The sequence below is a fragment of the Ochotona princeps genome, chromosome 9, assembly GCF_030435755.1.
Source record: "Ochotona princeps isolate mOchPri1 chromosome 9, mOchPri1.hap1, whole genome shotgun sequence".
In the NCBI taxonomy this organism is placed as follows: Eukaryota; Metazoa; Chordata; class Mammalia; order Lagomorpha; family Ochotonidae; genus Ochotona; species Ochotona princeps.
Window position 1 is genome coordinate 29,862,636 of NC_080840.1, and position 19,503 is coordinate 29,882,138.

General features: G+C 42.0%; 1 protein-coding gene across 7 annotated transcripts in view; it reads right to left on the reverse strand.

Moving 5' to 3' along the window:
• RIMS2 (regulating synaptic membrane exocytosis 2) overlaps positions 1 to 18,818 on the reverse strand; it is a 506,806-nt gene extending 487,988 nt beyond the window's left edge. For all 7 annotated transcript variants that reach the window (XR_009246059.1, XM_004580663.3, XM_004580662.3 and 4 more), the window contains exon 1: positions 18,449 to 18,818. Coding sequence is in view for 6 of the 7 variants with exons in the window: in XM_004580663.3 (XP_004580720.2) it covers positions 18,449 to 18,624 (176 nt within the window). In the remaining variant the exon portion in view is untranslated. The remainder of the gene's footprint in view (positions 1 to 18,448) is intronic.
• Positions 18,819 to 19,503: the final 685 nt, after the last annotated feature.

Here is a 19,503-nt window from a genome sequence, read left to right on the forward strand (position 1 = left end):
CTTTTTTGCAAAAAATGTTTTATTGTGTGAGCATGGGCGGGGGGAAGAGACAGAGATCTCTCATCTGTTGATTTGCTCATCAAATGCCCACAATAGTAAAGAGTTGGCCAGGCTGAAGCTAAGAGCCAGAAAATCCATCCAGATCTCCTTGTGCGAGATAGGGATCATCTCCGCCTGCCTCCCAGTGTGTGTACTAGCAAGGAGCTAGACTTGAGAGTGGAGCTGAGACACAAACCCTAGCACTTGGATGAGATGTGGAAACTCCTAGCTGTGTCTTGACCATTAAGCCAAATGCCTGGTGCATTAGTTCATGATTGCTATTATTTAAGATTTACCCATTTTTATTGGAAAGGCAAAGTGACAGAGAGGAGATACAGAAAGAAAGATCTTCCATCCACTGGCTCACTCCCCAGGCATCCACAGGGGCTGGAGCTGAGCCAAAGCCAAGAGCCAGGAACGTCTCTTAGGCTGTTCCACATTTGGCTGCATACTAAAACAGGCTTGATGGCCCAATACACAATGAAAATGAATAACAGAATCTTGAACATTTTTGTTTTAATTGCAGTTAAAATTTTCTGCAACTATTAAAAACCAGAATGGAAGAGAACCTGCTTAACTGAATATGTATAGCATGTGACAGGCACTGAGGTAGATGTCATAAAAACATACTCACAGAAAAAAAAGCATTATGAGTCTATCACAGCAAGTAAAAACACATTTATAACAAACTGCCAAGTAAAACTATAGAGATCAGTGCTGCGGCATACCGCGTAAGGCCACCACCTGTAAAACAGTCATCCCGTAAGGGCTCCAGTTCAAGACCTGGCTGCTCCACCTCAGATCCAGCTCCCTGATAATGGCCTGGGGAAAGCAGTGGAAGATGGCCCAAGTCTTCAGCTCCTTGACACACATGTGGGAGACTTGGACTAAGTTGCAAGTTCCTGACATGGGACTGGACCAGCACTGGCCCAGCACTGGCCCAGCACTGGCCATTGCAGCCATCTGGGGAGTGAATCCGGGATGAAAGGCATCTCTCTCTGTGTCTCTCCTTCTCTGTTTAACTGCAACTTTCAAAATTAAAAACCAAATCTTCACAAAGAAAACAAAAAGACTAAAACCATCGTATACCATAGTTCCACCTATGTAAAACATACAGTAATGAAGCATATAGTTAAAAATGGAAGAGGTAAAAATACATAGTATGGAGTGGATAAGACCGCACATAATCCTTTAATTTTACAAAATATCTATTGTTATTAAGTTTAACAATAAAAATTGGTCTAAAATGAATACCCATCATTAGAATTCTAAAGGAAAAGCTTCTGAAACATGATACATCAGAACTTGAGATGATCAGAAGCAAACACAAATCAAACTGGAAAAAGTGGTGAACATCCCGGAAATTTGCATTGCTCAAACTATGTGTTGAATCCGTAACAGCACTCATATTTGGGTAAACAGCAGAACTTCAAAAATAGAGTTTTAAATTACTACTATTTTTAAATAGTTATGGAGAAATTTTATAAATACAATGACTAGGTTAGTAAAACAAGTGTAGAGTAAAATTGAGGTTCTGGTTAACTATTTTTAATACGCTTAGGAGGAAGCTTTTTAATTAGAGAAAAAAAGAATAGCAAGAAGCTTTCTGGCCTCAAGAATACAATTTGCTGTTACCAGCAACGTCAAGAACCCTTTGTGAGGGAAATTTTCAAGGACAGATCCCCAGATGAGTTTCACCTGAGTCCTTCTTACTTCCTCTCATGCCAGTCTCATGTTCCAATCATCAAGACTGACCTTCATTGAAGCAAATTAATCTAACTTCATGTGGGGTGGAGAACGCCAGAAAGCAGCAGAAAAGGCAGCCTAAGATATACAGTGCTATTTTTTTCCTACTTACATTTATTGCATGCCTTCTATGCACCAGTTACCTTATATTTCCACCTCCCACAACCTTGTAAGATAGGCATTATTAAAATCTATAGCTATGGAGACAAAGGCCAAGAGACTTCTGACTTGTTCAAGGTCACACAACTGGTAACTGGCAAATGAGGAAATGACCAAAGTTGCCCAACACCAAACCCTTCCCCTTCTGCTGTTTATACATAACACACAGTCTTGACTCCGGAATCCTGAGAAACATAGCAGTCCAAGGAAAAAAAAAGAAGAAAACCAATATCTAAAGTCATAAAGATGAAGCTACTTCCATCAAGCTGTATTAACTGATTGGATGTAAAATACAAAATTCCTCTATGCTCTGACCAGATAAAAACAGGATTTATAAAAGAGAACTCTTTTTCTGGAACTGCTGTCTTACATTGTTGCAGAGCCAGTTCTGTTGGATTTAGAAAGAAGTAGAAGACAGGAAGCAAAGCCTTGGAAACCTGTACTGAGATCAGAGTTCAGAACGTAAGCCAGAAAACAAGAGTTCTTAATTGAGGAATTAAACACTGTCTATGTTAACAGTCTAGAAGAAGGTGCAGGAAAGAGAATCAGGACTGAGTTAACTCAAAAGCAGCAGGCCTTAACAGGAATCATCCAGGCATCAGAGAAATGAATGAAAACGGCAGGGTGAGAGCTGGGACAAAACTGAGAAATGTGAATTGGAAGGGGTGGGAAAGAGAGGAGAGTGTTTGAAAACACTGGAAACACTGAAACATATGGTAGTTTGTGAGACAGTTTGAGCCACGGCATGATTATATAAATTTCTGCTGCAAAATCTGGTGGCAGATTGGAAGCATGTGTTCCCAAACAATTCCATACAACTTCCTATTGAATCTGAAGAAAACGCAAAATATGAGATTTGCAGGTTATAATGCCATCAGAATTTCTTCCAAAGGTGACTTTAATGTAACCTTTTAAATAATAGTAGCACTAGTTCAATCTGAAATATTTCAGGCCACACTATATACATGATGTATGAATTTGCCAAATGATTTACTCCACATATATTCTCCTTACCAAGGGCACTGCATTCCTTGTCCAATGATCCAGAAATAGTAAAACATTATAGTAGCTAACAAGCAAGTTTATCCAAAAGCAAAGAGTGTAAGTTGAAGCTGGGAAGGTAAACCAGCGAACACTGAGGGACCTTCTATGCCAGAGTAAGGAATTGGGGTTTCATTAAAGGTAGCAGAAAGTCTAAGCAGAACTTTAAGCCAGGGAACACATAACTTAGAAATAATTTCTAAGGAGATATTCTGCAGTAACACAAAGGACAAATCGAAGAGCGATCCAAGGTCCCAGAATACAGGGTAGTGGCAGTCTCTGTAGAGATATACTGGTAAGAATTCTCACATGGTGGCATTTGTTGATACTAGTCTCTTATTTCAAAACTTTGCACTGCAGATGAAACACGCCTATGAAACAAAATTTCTTAGTGCGGCATAGATGATTGTAAATACTCACCATGTGAGACCTTAAAACTGCCAAGTAAGTCTGAATCAAAATATAAATTTATATAAAAATAGATATTTCCTTTTTCCAAATATACTTCAGACATACATAAATATCTGCTTAGCACATAACAGGAGTTACAGCACCAACTTCTATACAGTAAATATAATAATTCACAAACTTCTGTTGAGTTTTGGAAGGTGTTGATTTAATCTCTTTAATATAAGGGTCTTGACTTGACATTTACAACTATAGCACACTTTTCCCAGCTTCGTTAGAATGACAGTCACTGATAGGTGTCTGATACCCCACACTCCATCACATCTGTAACAACTAAGGAAGCTGCTGGTGAGCCATGGTCACCAAGCACCTAGATTCTAGTGTGCACTGCAGCCTGTTAACGTTGCCTCCATCAACAACGTGGTCCCTGGAGACTATCAGGCATGACCAAGTGAATTTGCACCAGTCATGCTACTAGGTCCCATAACCTACTTCCATGGATTGCACAGGACAACATCACTAGGCAATTTATTCTCTTGATAATGTTCCAATCCGCACTAAAGTGATTCAACATTACAAAACCTAGTAACTCTATACTGGTATGCATCATGGAGTACCAGTCTTCACACATGAGGACTCTGCAGTTGATGCTACTTAATCCCTGTTCCCCTCTTGCATGCATCTATTAATACAGGATCCCCAGACATTATTCCCTGCATCCCCAAAAAGAGGAACATTACATTCTTTCAGAATTTTCATGTTTTCCACATGCTTAAAATTTTCTTCTCCTTTTCCACACACTGAATGAAGTATAATTTTCATACAATACCAGTTTTAGAGGGGTCCAAGCCTTGGGGTTGGAGGCATCTTGCAGCTCCCCACAGTGTGGTGGCTGTGAGGGGTGCCCCTGCCAGGCTGGATCAAAGGCTGGGGACTCAGGCCAAAGCCACTGCTAAAAGGCAGTGGCTGAGCCCTTGGCTTTCTCCAGGCCCAAGAGAGATCTTCCCTCAAGGTGAGTACACCATGAGGGAAACTTGGGAACTGGATTAAAGTCAATACCAGTTTTAATGTTACCTTTGGTTACAAAACCTTCCTTAAATTTTCCATGTCCAGGCACTTAATGGGTCCAGCACTGTGGCCAAAAAAAAAAAAAAAAAAACTGGTCAAGCATTTGAAATGCCTATTTACACAAGTCTTTCTCGTCAGATTATGAGCACGTCAATGGCAGAGACTGTGTCCTATTCTTCCACTTCCCAAATTAGTAGTGGTTGGTATGTCGCAGGCATTCAACCCCCATTCATTACAGAGAAGAATGAATCAATACCTAAGCCAAAAACAATCATTACAGGTGATTTTCTCCACTGTATGTTACATGGGGAAGTCTTGAATGTGTACAAGAGGGAGATCTATTTCTTAACATTCTTTTAAAAGCAGCACTTCTCCTTGCCCTTCCCAAAGGATCATCTTGGCTTGTCTAACTATTGCTTTTGTTACAACTGGGTTGTTAGTGACATTCACTGTTTTATATGCACTTTTAAATCTGTACTTTTAACTTCATCCTTGTTTTTACATCTTTCCCATCAAATATGGTGTGTATAATTACATTTATCCCCAGAAGTACTTCGCATTAGATGTCCCTAAATAAAATATAATCATGTGAAATTTTTTTGTTCCCATTCTTTCATCTTTTCTTCTTCCTTTAGTCATCTTTTCTTTCTAATTAATATTTGATGCTAATAGCAAGAGTGACTCATGACAGATTTTCATAATGGATTATTTTAATTTCACAAATTAAAAAATAATTTAATTTAATATAATTAACTAAATGAACTCAGTAAAGAAATCACAGAGAATTAACCAAAATAGCAGCATTATTAATGCTTTTTGAAAACATGCTCAGTCAAGCATCAGTGACTTTTTCAAAGTTTTAATTATTGAAGTAAATTTTTCAATTACAATTTAAACAGTAAGTTTCTCAGATTTGGGTTGTTGTACGCTGATACTTCTTCTCCTCCTGAAGTTAAAATATCATACATGCATGAAAAAGTTATCACAATGCAATGCAACCAAGCAAACCTTAACTCAAAACAAGGTTTTCGGTGCCAGGGACATGACACAGCAAGCTAAACCTCCACAAGTGGCACCAACATCCTGTGTGGGAGCTGGCTAGTGTCCGCTGCTCCACATCCAATCAGCTCCCTGCCTGTGGCCTGGGAACGCAAAGAATGGCCCAAAGCCTTGGGATCCCGCACCTGGAGAGGCTGTGGGAGACCTGGAGGAGGCTCCTGGCTCCTGGCTTTGGATCGGGTCAGCTCCGGCTATTGTGGCTGCTTGGGGAGTGAATTCACTGCATGGAAGATCTTCCTCTCTGTCTCTCCTCCTCTCTGCATATCTGACTTCGCAATAAAAATAAATAAATCCTTTTTAATGACTTAAACAGTAACCATTTTACAAAGACATACCAAAAACAACTAAAGCATTCAACGTGACAAACTGAATTTTTGAAAGAAATCATAGAAACTTTGCATAAATTTTCAATGACAAGAAAATAGAAAAGTTCTACAGTTTTTCCTGAAGACTTCCTCTCAATTTCAAGCATTTTATTTTACACCCAGAAAAGCTCTTCAATGTAAAATTTTGCCTATAGATACAAATTCAACATGAAACAATGTTATCAAACTGTTGCATTTAATTAATAACAAGTTGTTACAAACCCAACTACCGTTGGCTTTATAAAAAAAAATTGAATCAGAATATTGTCCATTGTTCCATGCCTCCGGTGTGTTTTTATTCAAAGAAAAAGTTTTTAAAGTTTATAGATTTGAAAATATCATTGAAATTGTGATTCTCACTCCGGTCATTTTTTAGAAAGTAGCTACTGACTGCAAAAACTGCTTTAACTGGGCCCGGCGGCGTGGCCTAGCGGCTAAAGTCCTCGCCTTGAAAGCCCCAGGATCCCATATGGGCGCCGGTTCTAGTCCTGACAGCTCCACTTCCCATCCAGCTCCCTGCTTGTGGCCTGGGAAAGCAGTCGAGGGCGGCCCAAGGCTTTGGGACCCTGCGCCCGCATGGGAGACCCGGAGGAGGTTCCTGGTCCCGGCATCGGATTGGCGCGTACCGGCCTGTTGTGGCTTACTTGGGGAGTGAAACATCGGATGGAGGATCTTCCTCTCTGTCTCTCCTCCTCTCTGTATATCCGGCTTTCCAATAATAATAAAATCTTTAAAAAAAAAACTGCTTTAACTGACAGTTTGGAATATATGAATAGTCAAATAGTTCCATGAACCACGTGAAAATAAGCTAATAAGTATCACAGTTTATAGATTTGAAGCAATAGTTCAGTTTCAAAACAATGACCAGCCATTCATGCAAGTTTTTTTTCTAGTATATTTTATTTCAAACATTTCAAAATAGCAAAATTGTCAAAACTCAGTTAAACAATAGTCTTTTTGCTTCTAACCTTCATAAAATATTTCCCACTACATATGCTTATTCTCAGCTTCTCTATTTCATACAAATGACTGAGCTCATTGTCTAGCCTGAGCTCACTGACCCAGAAGCTCAAATCACCATCAACGTCTGTTAATGCTATTGTTCAGTAAAATTCCTACAAACTACAAAGCAACTCGGACAAAATTTTAAAGAGGAAACTATAAATAATTATCCTGTGTGTTTTCAAAGTTTCTAATGCCAATTCTATCGATCTTGAGGTAGTGTTTTCAGTACATATTTCCAGAGCCTTCCAGACATGGTAAGATTGCACTTCTCTGCTCTGAGTAAGGTATGCTCCTGTAACTGCTTTAGGCCTACAGAATGTGAGAAGTTGTGCACGTATTTCTGAGCAGAGACAACCTGTCGTTTATCACGACGTCCCTTCTTAGTTGTTCAGTGTTCACTGTTCTACACCAGCCTGTATTGCAGAACAAAGATGACATGGGGACCTCAGTTGACCCAGAAAAACTAGCAACATAAGGACAAAATAGTCTATGCTATTTTAAAATGCTATATTTGAAGGTAGAAAATATAGATCCAAACCCATTCTTCTTTGACCTGCTTTTTGTTAGTGCATCTGGGCTCCCTCCACCCTTTCTGTGCCAGTGAAAACAATAATACATTTTGCCAGTAGAGGGAGCCATCGAGACATTTTAAAAAGAAAGGGCTTCCTTTCCTGGTTCTGGGCATTCTGTGGTCTTCAGCTATAGGGTCAGGCTGCCAGGACCTCATGGACATCCTGCGCACCCAGCCTCCTGGCCTAGCTCACCAGCCCCAGAGGGAATCTTCCCACAAAGTCTCAGGGCCATCCCGGCAGGCAGTTTCTCCACAAGCCTCCCTGGCTTCCCAGTGGGTGAGTTTCCTAAACAGGCAACAGGCTTGTGATTAAGTCCTATCACCGCCCCCAAGGAGGAGTTCCCGCTTGCCTGCCCCAGGCTGAGACAACTAAATGAGCTGTAACTGTACCCTCCAAAAGCGGCTGAAGGTTAGCCTCACGCAGGAGGGAAAGAGCTTCTCCAAGTTCCTAGAGTTTCTCATGAGTATTTTAGCCTCAAGCTTTGGAGAGATGGCTGCTTGCTGCTATAGGTTAACAGTCCTTTATATGATGGTCAAATATTCAAGGAAAATGGAATTAAAAGATAAGTTCATTTTGCTTCAAAACTATATACAGTATGAAAAAAACAGAAGAAGCTAGGAGGTTCCAAGCCTATAGGAGATGTAAATGGTAATTACTTGATTTTATCAATATATACTGTATACATGTGTTAAAATAGTGTACCCCATAAAATGTTCAATCATTATGTTAATTGAAAATCATGGGCCCAGTGTTTTGGCTCAGTGTGAATGCTTGCCTTGCACACGCCAGGATCCCATAGGAGTGCCAGTTCACGTCCCGGCTGCTCCTTGCTTGTAGCCTGGGAAAGCAGTACAGGATGACCTGAGGCCTTGGGACCCTGCACCCACATGGAAGACCTGGAAGAAGCTCCTGGCTTTGGTTCGGCTCAGCTCTGGCTGCTGCAGCCATTTAAAGAGTGAACCAGCGGATGGAATTTCTTTGTCTCTCCGAAAATCTGTTCTACCTTTCCAATTTAAAAAAAAAAAAAAATTGCCACAAGAGGACATTTAACCTAATAGTTATGTCCCACAACACAATGCTGAGATCTGATTGCCAATTCTGGCTCCTGACTGCAGTTTCCCACCAATGCAGACCCTGAAGGAAGCAGAGGATGGTTGCAGTGAATGAGTCCCAGCCACTCAGGCAGGAGACCTCCACTGTGTTCCAGCTGCTGGCTGCTGGCCTGGCCAGCCCCAGCCAGGGTGTACACTTCTGCCACGAGCCACAGGACGAGAGTGAGCTCTCTGTCTCCCCTGCCTCTCAAACAAATAAAAACTAGAAAATGATTCACTACTTTTTAAATTTTCATTAAAAAAAATTTTTGCAATCCATGCACATGAAGGAGCTTCTAAAAATTCACAGACAATACATATTATGAAAAAGCTACACACAGGTTTCAAGTATTTCTGTACCAAAATAAACTTAGCTTATTTCATGTATATTTTTGCTTTTTTTTTTAAAGGAATGCTATATTCCATCCACTGGCTCAGGCTCCAAATGCCCAAAACAGCCAGTGTGGGGCCAAGTCAGAGGAGCCCAGAACTCCATCTGGGCCTCCCACACGGGTAGTGGGGATTCAAGTTCTCAGGCCATCAACTGTTTCTCCCCCAGGCTGCAGCAACAGGAAGCTAGATATGAGACAGAGCTGCCAAGACTTAAACTGGCACTCCAAAACAGTGACTTAACAGCATTTGCCCCTAAACACACCTTTTAATTTCACTCTTCCATGAACTCTGAAGTCCCTCATATTAAACTGTCCTGCTCAAATTGCTATTGTTCCCATCTCCTGACTGTATTCTCATAATGTATCTTTTTTTTAAGATTTTTTTTTTTATTGGAAAAGAAGATTTACAAAGAAGAGACAGCAAGAGAGAGAAACCTTCCATCTGCTGGTTCTCTCCCCAAATGACTGCAGCGGCCGGGGCTGAACCAATCCAAAGTCAGGAGCTTCTTCTGGGTCTCCCACAGAAAACTGAAAGGGCTCAACTAGTACTCACCAGATATTTTATCAGATTTTTCTTAATTGGCAAAAGAATATTATAGATGCGATTAAAATGGGCCCGGTCTAATCACAGGAATCATGAAAAGAGGAAACAGTTGTCCCAGCTGTGGGCAGAGAGATGCAATGACAGAGAAGTCAGGGAGCTGACCACGAGACGGCCTGAACAGCTCGGTGCTCATTCAGAAATACATGCGTCCGTGCGTGAAGTGCCAGGGAGTGCCTCTGGGAGGACAGCTAGGTCCTCAACAGAGTCAACAACAAACATCGTCGTCCTGCAAGCCAAAGGAACTCAGTTCTCTCAACAACCCAAACAAGAAAGGAAGCAATGTTCCCTTACAGCTTCCAGAAAGCAGTGTAACCCTGGCTGCTGCTGGAGTTCACCCCGGTGCAGGGGGCATGGCAAACGTGTGACCTCTGCAACTGGAAGACAGTAAACTGGTTGTTTTAAGCTGCTAGATTACTTACAGAAGCAATGGAGAATGCACCCAAAGATCTCATCTTATTAGAGATGGTGATGTAGAAACCTGAGAATTCACACAAGTATTTATTAGTGAATTGATATTCTCTATAGTTATCAACTCTCTCCTCTCCTAATTTATTTATTTAACAAACACGTATGTGTTTGTTAAATATGTGTGAGGCACTTCCAGAAGGGCTTTACAAATGTAAACTCGGTTAATTCTCAAAAGGCTCACTTTCAGAGCAGCGCTCTGAGGGACCCAGAGCGGACTTCGCAACCCACAGACTGAAGCACCACAATTATACTGTTTTTCCACAAGAATAAATGCAAGCGTAATGAAAGTGAATAGGTTTTACAGTCACAAAACTCTCAGCACAAATCATTGTTCCTCTACTTATACGATTCGTGATCCGAATCCTAGCACATGGACACTGAACAAATGTTAGTTCCCTCATGCGATTCCTACTACAAGTATGCAGACACATTGAAATTCGAACAAAACTGAATGTGAGAAAGGCTCAAGATAAAAACTGAATAATAGCCTCCCGCTCCTGAACTGACACTTCTCTTGCTTCTGGTTCCATGGGTTCCTTCAGTGCCCTTCAGCTGTAACAATCGACCTTTCCACAACAAGACTCCCTGGGGAAGTGCCCCAAGTTCTCACTGTAAGTAACAGACTGAAGTGCTGAACTGTAACCATCTTAACTTTAGTAGAAAACCTAAAGAAAAAAATGTTAAAATAAACCTAACATATGCTCAGGTTTTGAAAATTTTCTTTGGCTGTGGTAACCTTGACCACAGATTACTTCCAATGAAACAGCTTATGACACACACTAGCTGGTTTATTTCTTTGGCTCAACCTTGTTACTTTATCTTGCTGTTATTAACAAAACTGGAGAGTAGAGCTTAACACAATGGCTCACTGGCTAAATCTTTGCCTTGCATGCACCAGGACCCCATGTGGGTGCCAGTTTGTTCCCCACAGCTCCACTTCCCATCCAGCTCCCTGTTTGTGGCCTGGGAAAGCAGCTGAGGATGGCCCCAAAGCCTTGGAACCCTGCACCCACAAGGGAGACCCTGAAGAAGCTCCTGGATTCAGATCAGTTTAGCTCCAGCTGTTGCAGCCACTTGGGAAGTGAGTAAATCTGCCTTTCCAATAAAAATACACAAATCTTTTTTTTAAAATTTTCAGCATGGTCACTGCCCATCTACAAATAATCTTCATTCTGAATTATATAAAAATCTCATTCCGTCACCTTGTACGTGAAGCATTGAGCCTGGTCTTAACCATTCTGTCTGTGACTTTAAGTTGCACACACTCTTAACTAGCACTCTTCACTTTAAGTTTCCTCTAACCTTACATTTGTTTCCCTTTTGAAGCACATCCACAAGATGCTCCAATTCCACACATTTCTCTCTCGAATTTCATCTAGTCTTCTACATCAGCAATATCATCAGCATTACTGCTAAGGAATTATGTTGGCAGTGGTATCTAAAATGCTAACAATTGTTCTTTTAAACTAAAAAATTATTTCATACAAAACAACAAAAAACTGCTTCCACCAAACAGTGGCTTACTCTCTCACAACTTTGAATACGCAATAATTAAATGAAGCATTAATGAAAATTACCTGTATTAAACATATTTTGTTCTCACTGATTTTATTTGTTGCCTACTACTTGACTGTTGGATAAATATTATGCATCATAACCAGTAACTCAACTCTCATGGGAAAGAAAATTAGCAGTGAAACATCCTGAAAATGTGAGCACCAAATACCAGGTAATAATTTCTTCAATAATTAGCAGCCCTCCCTTCTGTAATCTATAAATGTTGGCTATTAAACATTAATGTATTAAGAACCATGAAAGAGGCATGCAGTAAAGAATTACAGAAGCGGGGCCTGAAATGAGAGCTCAATGGCTAAATCCCTGTTTGAACGAGCCAGCATCCCATATGCAGGCTGGTTTGTGTCCCAACTGCTCAACTTCCCAACCAGCTCCCTGCTTGTGGCCTGCGAAAGCAGTAAGGAATGGCCCACAGCCTTGGGATCCTGCACCTGTGTGGGAGACCTGGAAGATGCTCTTGGCTTCAGATCAGCTCAGCTCTCGCTGTTGCAACCACTTGGGACGTGAACCAGCAGATGGAAGATCTATGTCTTGTAAATCTGCTTTTCCAATAAAAATAAATCTTAAAAAAAAAAAAGTTAAGAGGTACAACAGAATCGCACCTAATCTACCTTCCAACAGGCTGGAAACCAAGTCTGATCGTACTGTCATTGCTTTAAATCTCTCCATGAGTTGACTTCCAACTGCCATCACTGTTAAACCCAAATCCACAAAATAGAGTAGATCTTCAAAAGGCTGCCACTTGCCTTTCCTTCCAGACTCATCTACCAGCACACCTCTATTCACATCCTATGTTCTGAATCACTTCCAATGAGTCTCTCAGCCATGCCCACAGCCATGCCCAATGCACCATGGATCTTTCACAAAGGGTGGTTTGCAGGTAGAATACAAATATCTTTAATATTTTTGCTTAGAATATTTTTACCTGTTCAGCTCTTATCTGTTAATCCTTTGAGATTCAGAATAGGTGTCAGTTCCCTAACACTGGGCTAAATATAAAACTTGGCTTCCTAAGAAACATGGGAAGAACCTCTCAACTATTAAAAATTAGACCTCACAAGGAATTTTATGTTATTATTAAGATTTAAAGAGAACTAGTAATGATAATAGAAAACAATAACTAGTAAACAATAATGATTATCACCAGACCCTTAGTCTATAACAATCGCAGTGATCCTTTAAAAGCAACGTTATCACTCAGATACCATGGGTGAAGACAGACATTTAGAGAATTTAGTAAGGACTTATAATTATTAATTAGTAAAATAAGGCTTCCACTATAAATTCATCTTATATCATCATATTGTCTCCATATTTCTCTTTCCACCACATAGTGTACTTCTTTACCAAAATGAATTGTCAATAGGAAGATATTATTTAACAACCTTCATTTACTTTAAAACATAGAATCTCTATGAAAAATGCACTGGTACTTTCTCATAAAATGCCAATCAATTTTTTTAGAAAGCATTTTGAATCCTTGAAAATTATGAGTTTTAATCTTTTGGCAAAGGCAATGGTAATTTAAATGTACAAGAATACTTTTTGCTTATTGCAACACTGATCAACATGATGGTGCAAAGAAAATACTGAACACTTTTTTTTTTAAAGATTTATTCATTTTATTACAAAGTCAGATATACAGAGAGGAGGAGAGACAGAGAGGAAGATCTTCCATCTGATGATTCACTCCCCAAGTGAGCCGCAACGGGCCAATGCGCGCCAATCCGAAGCCTGGAACCTGGAACCTCTTCCGGGTCTCCCACGCAGGTGCAGGGTCCCAATGCATTGAGCCATCCTCAACTGCTTTCCCAGGCCACAAGCAGGGAGCTAGATGGGAAGTGGAGCTGCCGGGATCAGAACCGGCGCCCATATGGGATCCGGGCGCTTCAAGGCGAGGACTTTAGCCGCTAGGCCACGCCGCCGGGCCCATACTAAACACTTTTTTTAAGAATATTATAATGGTAAAGGCCATTCTAGGTAGATCACAAATTCAAAAATCATGAAACAAAGGTATAATAAATTTCAAGATAATTTTTTTAATTCAACAAATTTTTAAAAAGCATAAACAAAGATCTAAAACCAATAACACAGAACTTCCACATTAAAACTAACAGGAAATGAAACAGTTATCTATCAAGCAATGTAACAGGCTCTAGCTCACTAATAAGAAAAGTACAAATGAAGTTTACAGCAGAATCATTTTCTCTGAACTACTGACAAAGAATAGCACACACTGAGTCAGCAAGGATGTGAGAACGAGTCAAATTTGGCAATATTTATTAAAATGTTCCATGCAGTGACAATCTGATCAACCGATTTTATCTCCAGACATTTATCCCAGAACTATGTTTATACGTGTAGGAAATGGTACAAGAACAAAGATATTTATCACAATATTATTCCTAATGGCAAGATGATTAGAAAGATCTCAAGTAGACATACCCTGGTGCTGTTTCAGGAAATTACTCTTTCACATACAGTGTCTCTGGAAGAGTTGTTGCCTCTGGGTGGAGGAAATAAGTAACCATGAAATCTTGCACCATCTGTAGGCTATATATGTTGAATGAAGAATTTTACGAACTGACTCTGGAACCCACTTTGAAAATTGAATTGTTTTAAAATATTAGAACTAATCATCTGTGGGAATAATAAGCCAGTTGGTACCTTGATTTGGTTTTGTTCTGTTCTGTTTTATCTTTATCTGTGGAGACAAATTATCCCTTTAACATTGACAGAAAATCTAAACTGACAATGAAAAGATAAAATACTCATCTAAAAACACATGTGCTACAGAAACAGTTTACCCAAAGAACTACAATGGGCACATAGTTCAAACTCAACAGATATTACTGAACTTACTTTTCTATTGTTGTAGTGGATTTGCTTTCCTCAAACTTTTTCACAGTACCATACCAGCACAAAATCAATCAATTGATAATAACCAAAAAGTTCATGGAAACTAGAATTAAAATATAATTTGGGTTCTGGGCCAGACGCAGTAGCCTAGTGGCTGAAGTTCTCACCTTGCATGTGCTGGGATCCCATGTGAGCACCTGTTCTAAGCCCAGCAGCCCTGCTTCCCGTTTAGCTCTCTGCTTATGGCCTGAGAAAGTAATCAGGACAGCCCAAAGCCTTGGGACCCTGCACCCACATGGGAAACCTGCAGGAGGCTTTCGGCTCCTGACGTCCAATCAGTTCAGTTTCGGCCTTTGCGGACACCTGGAGAGTAAATCAACAGACAGAAGATCTTCCTCTCTGCCTTTCCTCCTCTCTGTATATCTGACTTCCCAATAAAAATAAAATAAATCTTTTATATATATATATAAAACCCTATATATAAAAAACCATATATATATACATATATATATATATATATATATATATATATGCTTTCCAAAGGCTGAAATTCATGAATAGTTTCTTTCACATATTTGCCATGATCTTTTCCAAAGACCCTATGAATGGAATGATTTCAGAGTTGGGGAAGCTGAGTGGAGGATACCAAAGTAAACATTTACATTAACTTTTACATGGACCGTTGAAGTATCTTCACAGAACTTTTAACTGAATACGTTTTTCTTTCAACAAATAATCCTTTATTTCCTTACACAAGTGGTAAACTATCCCATTATTACCACAGTTCAAGTCATCATCATATATTACGTGCAAGCATTAAGGATGTTCAAAACAACACCAAAGAAGGGGAAATTACAAGTCTTGCCCTCAATAAGTTCACAGTCTTGAAAGACTTAATAAAAGGACATGACGGATCTTACTGACACACTAAATAACGCATCAAAACTGTCACCAGAATTCACAACACTATTTTTAAAAACAAATTTCTGAATAGGAACTTACCAAGATGTAAAAATGCTCTATAACTATAGAATCTCAGTCACATGTAAAATCTGTGATTGATGCTGACACAAGACTGTCTATCTGGATGCTCAACAGGGCTTTGAAGAAATTCCTGACAACTAAATAGAAGCCACTTCCCAGTCCAGGAGCTGCCAAGGAGAGTTTATTCCAGGGGTCACATCTGCTTTCATCCCTCACCTCTCATTACAATATCTCATGTTATGAATCTCTTAATATACACATATTTATTTACAAATTATATGCATCTCATTATTGCCAGTCCATGTATTAAGTATTAATGAAACTTTTAATATATCTTTTTCAAATAAAAATAGGAATGTAACTGTAGGTTCCAATATTTTTCCTATATTCCTCTGCAAGATATGTGATAGCCTTGTATATGAACATCTCATTTTCTATAAATACTTAATATGAAGTTTAAAACTCATAAATCATGTAAAAACATTTGCCTCACAGTTTTAACCTCTTCATACATTCAATTTAATTTTTAACAAAGTTGTTAAAAGCCAATAGATTTTGAATTTGTTTTTTCCTCTCTGCCCATGGCCTTCTCTCAGAATTGATATTAACATGTAATGAAATGGACATCACTAAACAAAGAGTTAGATAGTCATGACCAGAGGAACAAGCCCTAGAAGTTTATGATTAAGAGTAATCATTGGAGAATACTACGATCACTTTTATTGTATATTATGTTTATTACTAAATACCCATTACTAATATATACCTAACTTGTCAATTTCTTCAAAATGATTTCTCTCATTACAACAACCCTATTATACAGTCTATGTTTGTCTTTATTTTCCTTGTCTATTCTTATTTTACTATGTAAACATTCTAAAGAACATCTCAAACTAAATTTTCGAACACTATGCTTCAATCTCCAAGTCACTTTTGGCTAAGGAATGTAAAAATTCCCAAGCCATGTAGGCCATTTTGAGAAGAAGCTCCTTTCTAAGACCCAGGTAAAAAAATACAACTAATTAAAAAAAACCTGAAAATGTTTTTCAATGGCTATAATTTCATAGATTACATTTGTTCCCCCTCTAAACTACGCAAATAGAAAGGCACAGCCATTATATGCACTCTCATGAGTATGTACTTTACATACAGATCTAATGTATGAAAAACCTTTTTACAACATTTTTCCTAATAAAACATATTATTCATTTTGAGCAAACCTAATTCAAAATCCAAAAGCTCAACTAAATTTTGTTTATTAAAAGTATAAACTTTTAGCTATAGTGAAGCAGCTAATAAACACCATCATTTACTGTACTATTTTTAAAAGACATATTTTACATTTAAGTAGATGCGTAGAAGTTATGAGCAAAGAATCTTATTCTAGTATGAATTTGGAAACACATTTCACACTTACAGTAAAAAATTACAAATTCATATTGTTTAAATATCAAAAGCCTGGCATTGGTAACATATACAGTAAAGTTGGGCCACATGAAGAATATACTGAAAAAGCTTTTTAAAAATAATACTTTATCATTCATTAACTGAAGTAAGCTACTTAATTTTTTTCTTTTTTTCATTTCACAAGCCTATAGTAAATTATCTTCCCAACAAGTACTCAAACTCAGACGTCAGCTTTAGAGAAGTCATTCTTAATTCCAGTTCCTATGTCAGAAATAGATGTGTTCTCTCAGCCCTTCAACAATTTGTGATAAATAATAACTTCCTGTAAATTATGACTATTTCATATGTTTGGTGCTTAAGTTAGAGGTTTTCACTAAACTATAGTTGAGAAAACTATGACTTTATACATCATTTAAGAACACCGACTTCAACAACCTGTTTTCCTAAGTTATGTGAGTAAAGGTCAGGGCTTTAGTTGCTCCATGGAAAGCTCCAGTGTGTTAACTAAACTGGAGAATGAGGGGAAAGTCTACCTGACGACATGTACAAGACTAACTTGCAAGTTAAGGTCTTTGAGAGTAATATCTCAAAAGAGAAAATTGAACCGGAAAAGTGTAAAAAGGTCACACGCCTTCTGCACAATCCCTTTCACGTAGTAACTCAGGAATCAGATAACCGTGAAGCACTTAAAAGCAAACCTGCAGGCTCGAGGCTCCCGAGAAGCCCGTCTGGACAGTTCCCTGGTGCTGAAGTTACACAGCCACCCGACGCCCGAGTGCTACAGTCACTGCCTCCCACCCCCGGCAAAATCCCGGCAGCCTCTCCGCAGAACTTCACGAGGTAAGAGAGTGTCCCAAACCGCAGTCAGGCCAGAAACCAGAGCCTCGTCAGGATTGAACAGATCTACTAGTTACAAACAGGAAGAGCGGCAGAGTGCAGGGTGTCAGCACTCGCCGAGGGGGAGGGGCTGGAAGATGGCGGCGGCCGCACACCCACCCGAGACGCGCGACTCGGCTCAGGCCCCTGGCCCGCGCCGCCGCCCTCCCGCCCGCGGCGACCGTGGGCTGACCGGCCCTTCCTCGCGCTGGCGAGCAGAGCCGCCGCCCTGCGAAGCAGCCCGGCGAGAGGTCCCCGGCGGCGCCCGCATCCCCCAGCCGGCGCGCCCTCGCTCGGGTCCGGCCAGGGAGCACCTGTGCACGGCCATATTGGATTCCTTGCCCCAGTCACTGCTTCCGCGCGGGGACGGTGGGAAAGGAGAAGCGACGCGCCGAGCCTGGGCTTCAGCCTCCGCGGAGCCGGGCTCCGGAGCCCAAGTATCCGGGAGGGGATGGTCCGGAAGGGCACCCGGGAGTACCACACCACCCAAAGGCTCACCCTCACCTCAGCCGGCCTCGGCGCGCACACGCGCACACACACACACCCCACACACACACACACCCCGCGCGCTAGACACCCCGAAAGCAGCCCCGGCGGCCCGCAGCCCTCGTGGCCCGGACGCCGCCGGCGGGAGGGAGGGCAGCGATCCGGACGCGCAGGCGGCCGCAGGGTAGCGGCCGAGGGGGCGGAGGGCAGGGAGGGAGGCGGGAAGATGGAGCCGGGTCCTTACTTGAGCACGGACTGCTCCTTCTCCTCTTCTTTCTTCTGCCGATCCATGACAGCGAGGATGATTTTCCTCTCCTCCTCAGTGAGGTGGCTGAGGTCGGGCATCTCGGGCTGCGGCGGCGGTTGCGAACCCGCCTGGGTGGGAGCCGGGCGGCCCCGGGGCCCGACAGGAGCCGACATGTTTGGTGGAGCCGCACCACCCTAGGGAAGCAGGGAGGCAACTCCACTGGCAGCGGCGGCACCTGCACGGGCGGCTGGGGCAGCCTCCGGCGCTGGGACAAATACATACAAATCAATGGCCTTCAATCCGAGGCGACAGCCCCCCTCCCCCAAGAAAGAAAGAGCGGGGGGAGGGGAGGGGAGGGCGAGCGCCGACTCGGAGGAGGTGGGGGGCACCGAGGAGTGCGCTCCGGGAAAATGTTTCTTCTTCCCGGGGGCGAAGGGCTGGCAAGTGAGCGGTTCAGGGGAGAGGCGAGCTGGAGGCCGGGACGCGGAGTGCGCGAGCGTGGAGGGGGGAGGGTGGTGGAGTAAGGTGGCGGGGACAGCTCAGGGTGGGGTGACTGGAGAGAGCTGGCGGGAGGGCGGCGCGCGGCCCGGGGCGCTCGTGTACCCAGCCGGGGCGTGGGCGGGGGACGCGCGCCGCCTCGCAGGAGAAAGGAGTGCCTGCGAACCGGGCCCCCGGGGGAGTCCGAGGAGCTAGCTCACTGCGCCGGGAGGCGGCGTCCCGCGGGCCCGAGGGGCGCGGAGGCGGCGGGAGCGGCCAAGGGAGAGTGAGGAAGCAAAGGCGATTTCCCAGAGAAAGCAGCTCAGCCGTCCCGCCGGCTGGCGCGTCACGGGGCTCCCGCGCGCCGCGGAGAGAAGACCTGTGAGGAGACCCCCTACACACATATATACACACACAAACACACAACCCCCGAATCCGGGCTAGACTGCAGAAGCGAAAGCGGAGCAGGAAGGACAGAGGCTGGAAGCGCAGAGTGTCAGGGCCAGGGCCGCTCGGTTGCCAACGCCCGGATTCTAGCGAGCTCCCCACCGCGTAGCAGGGTCGGGCGCCCGGGG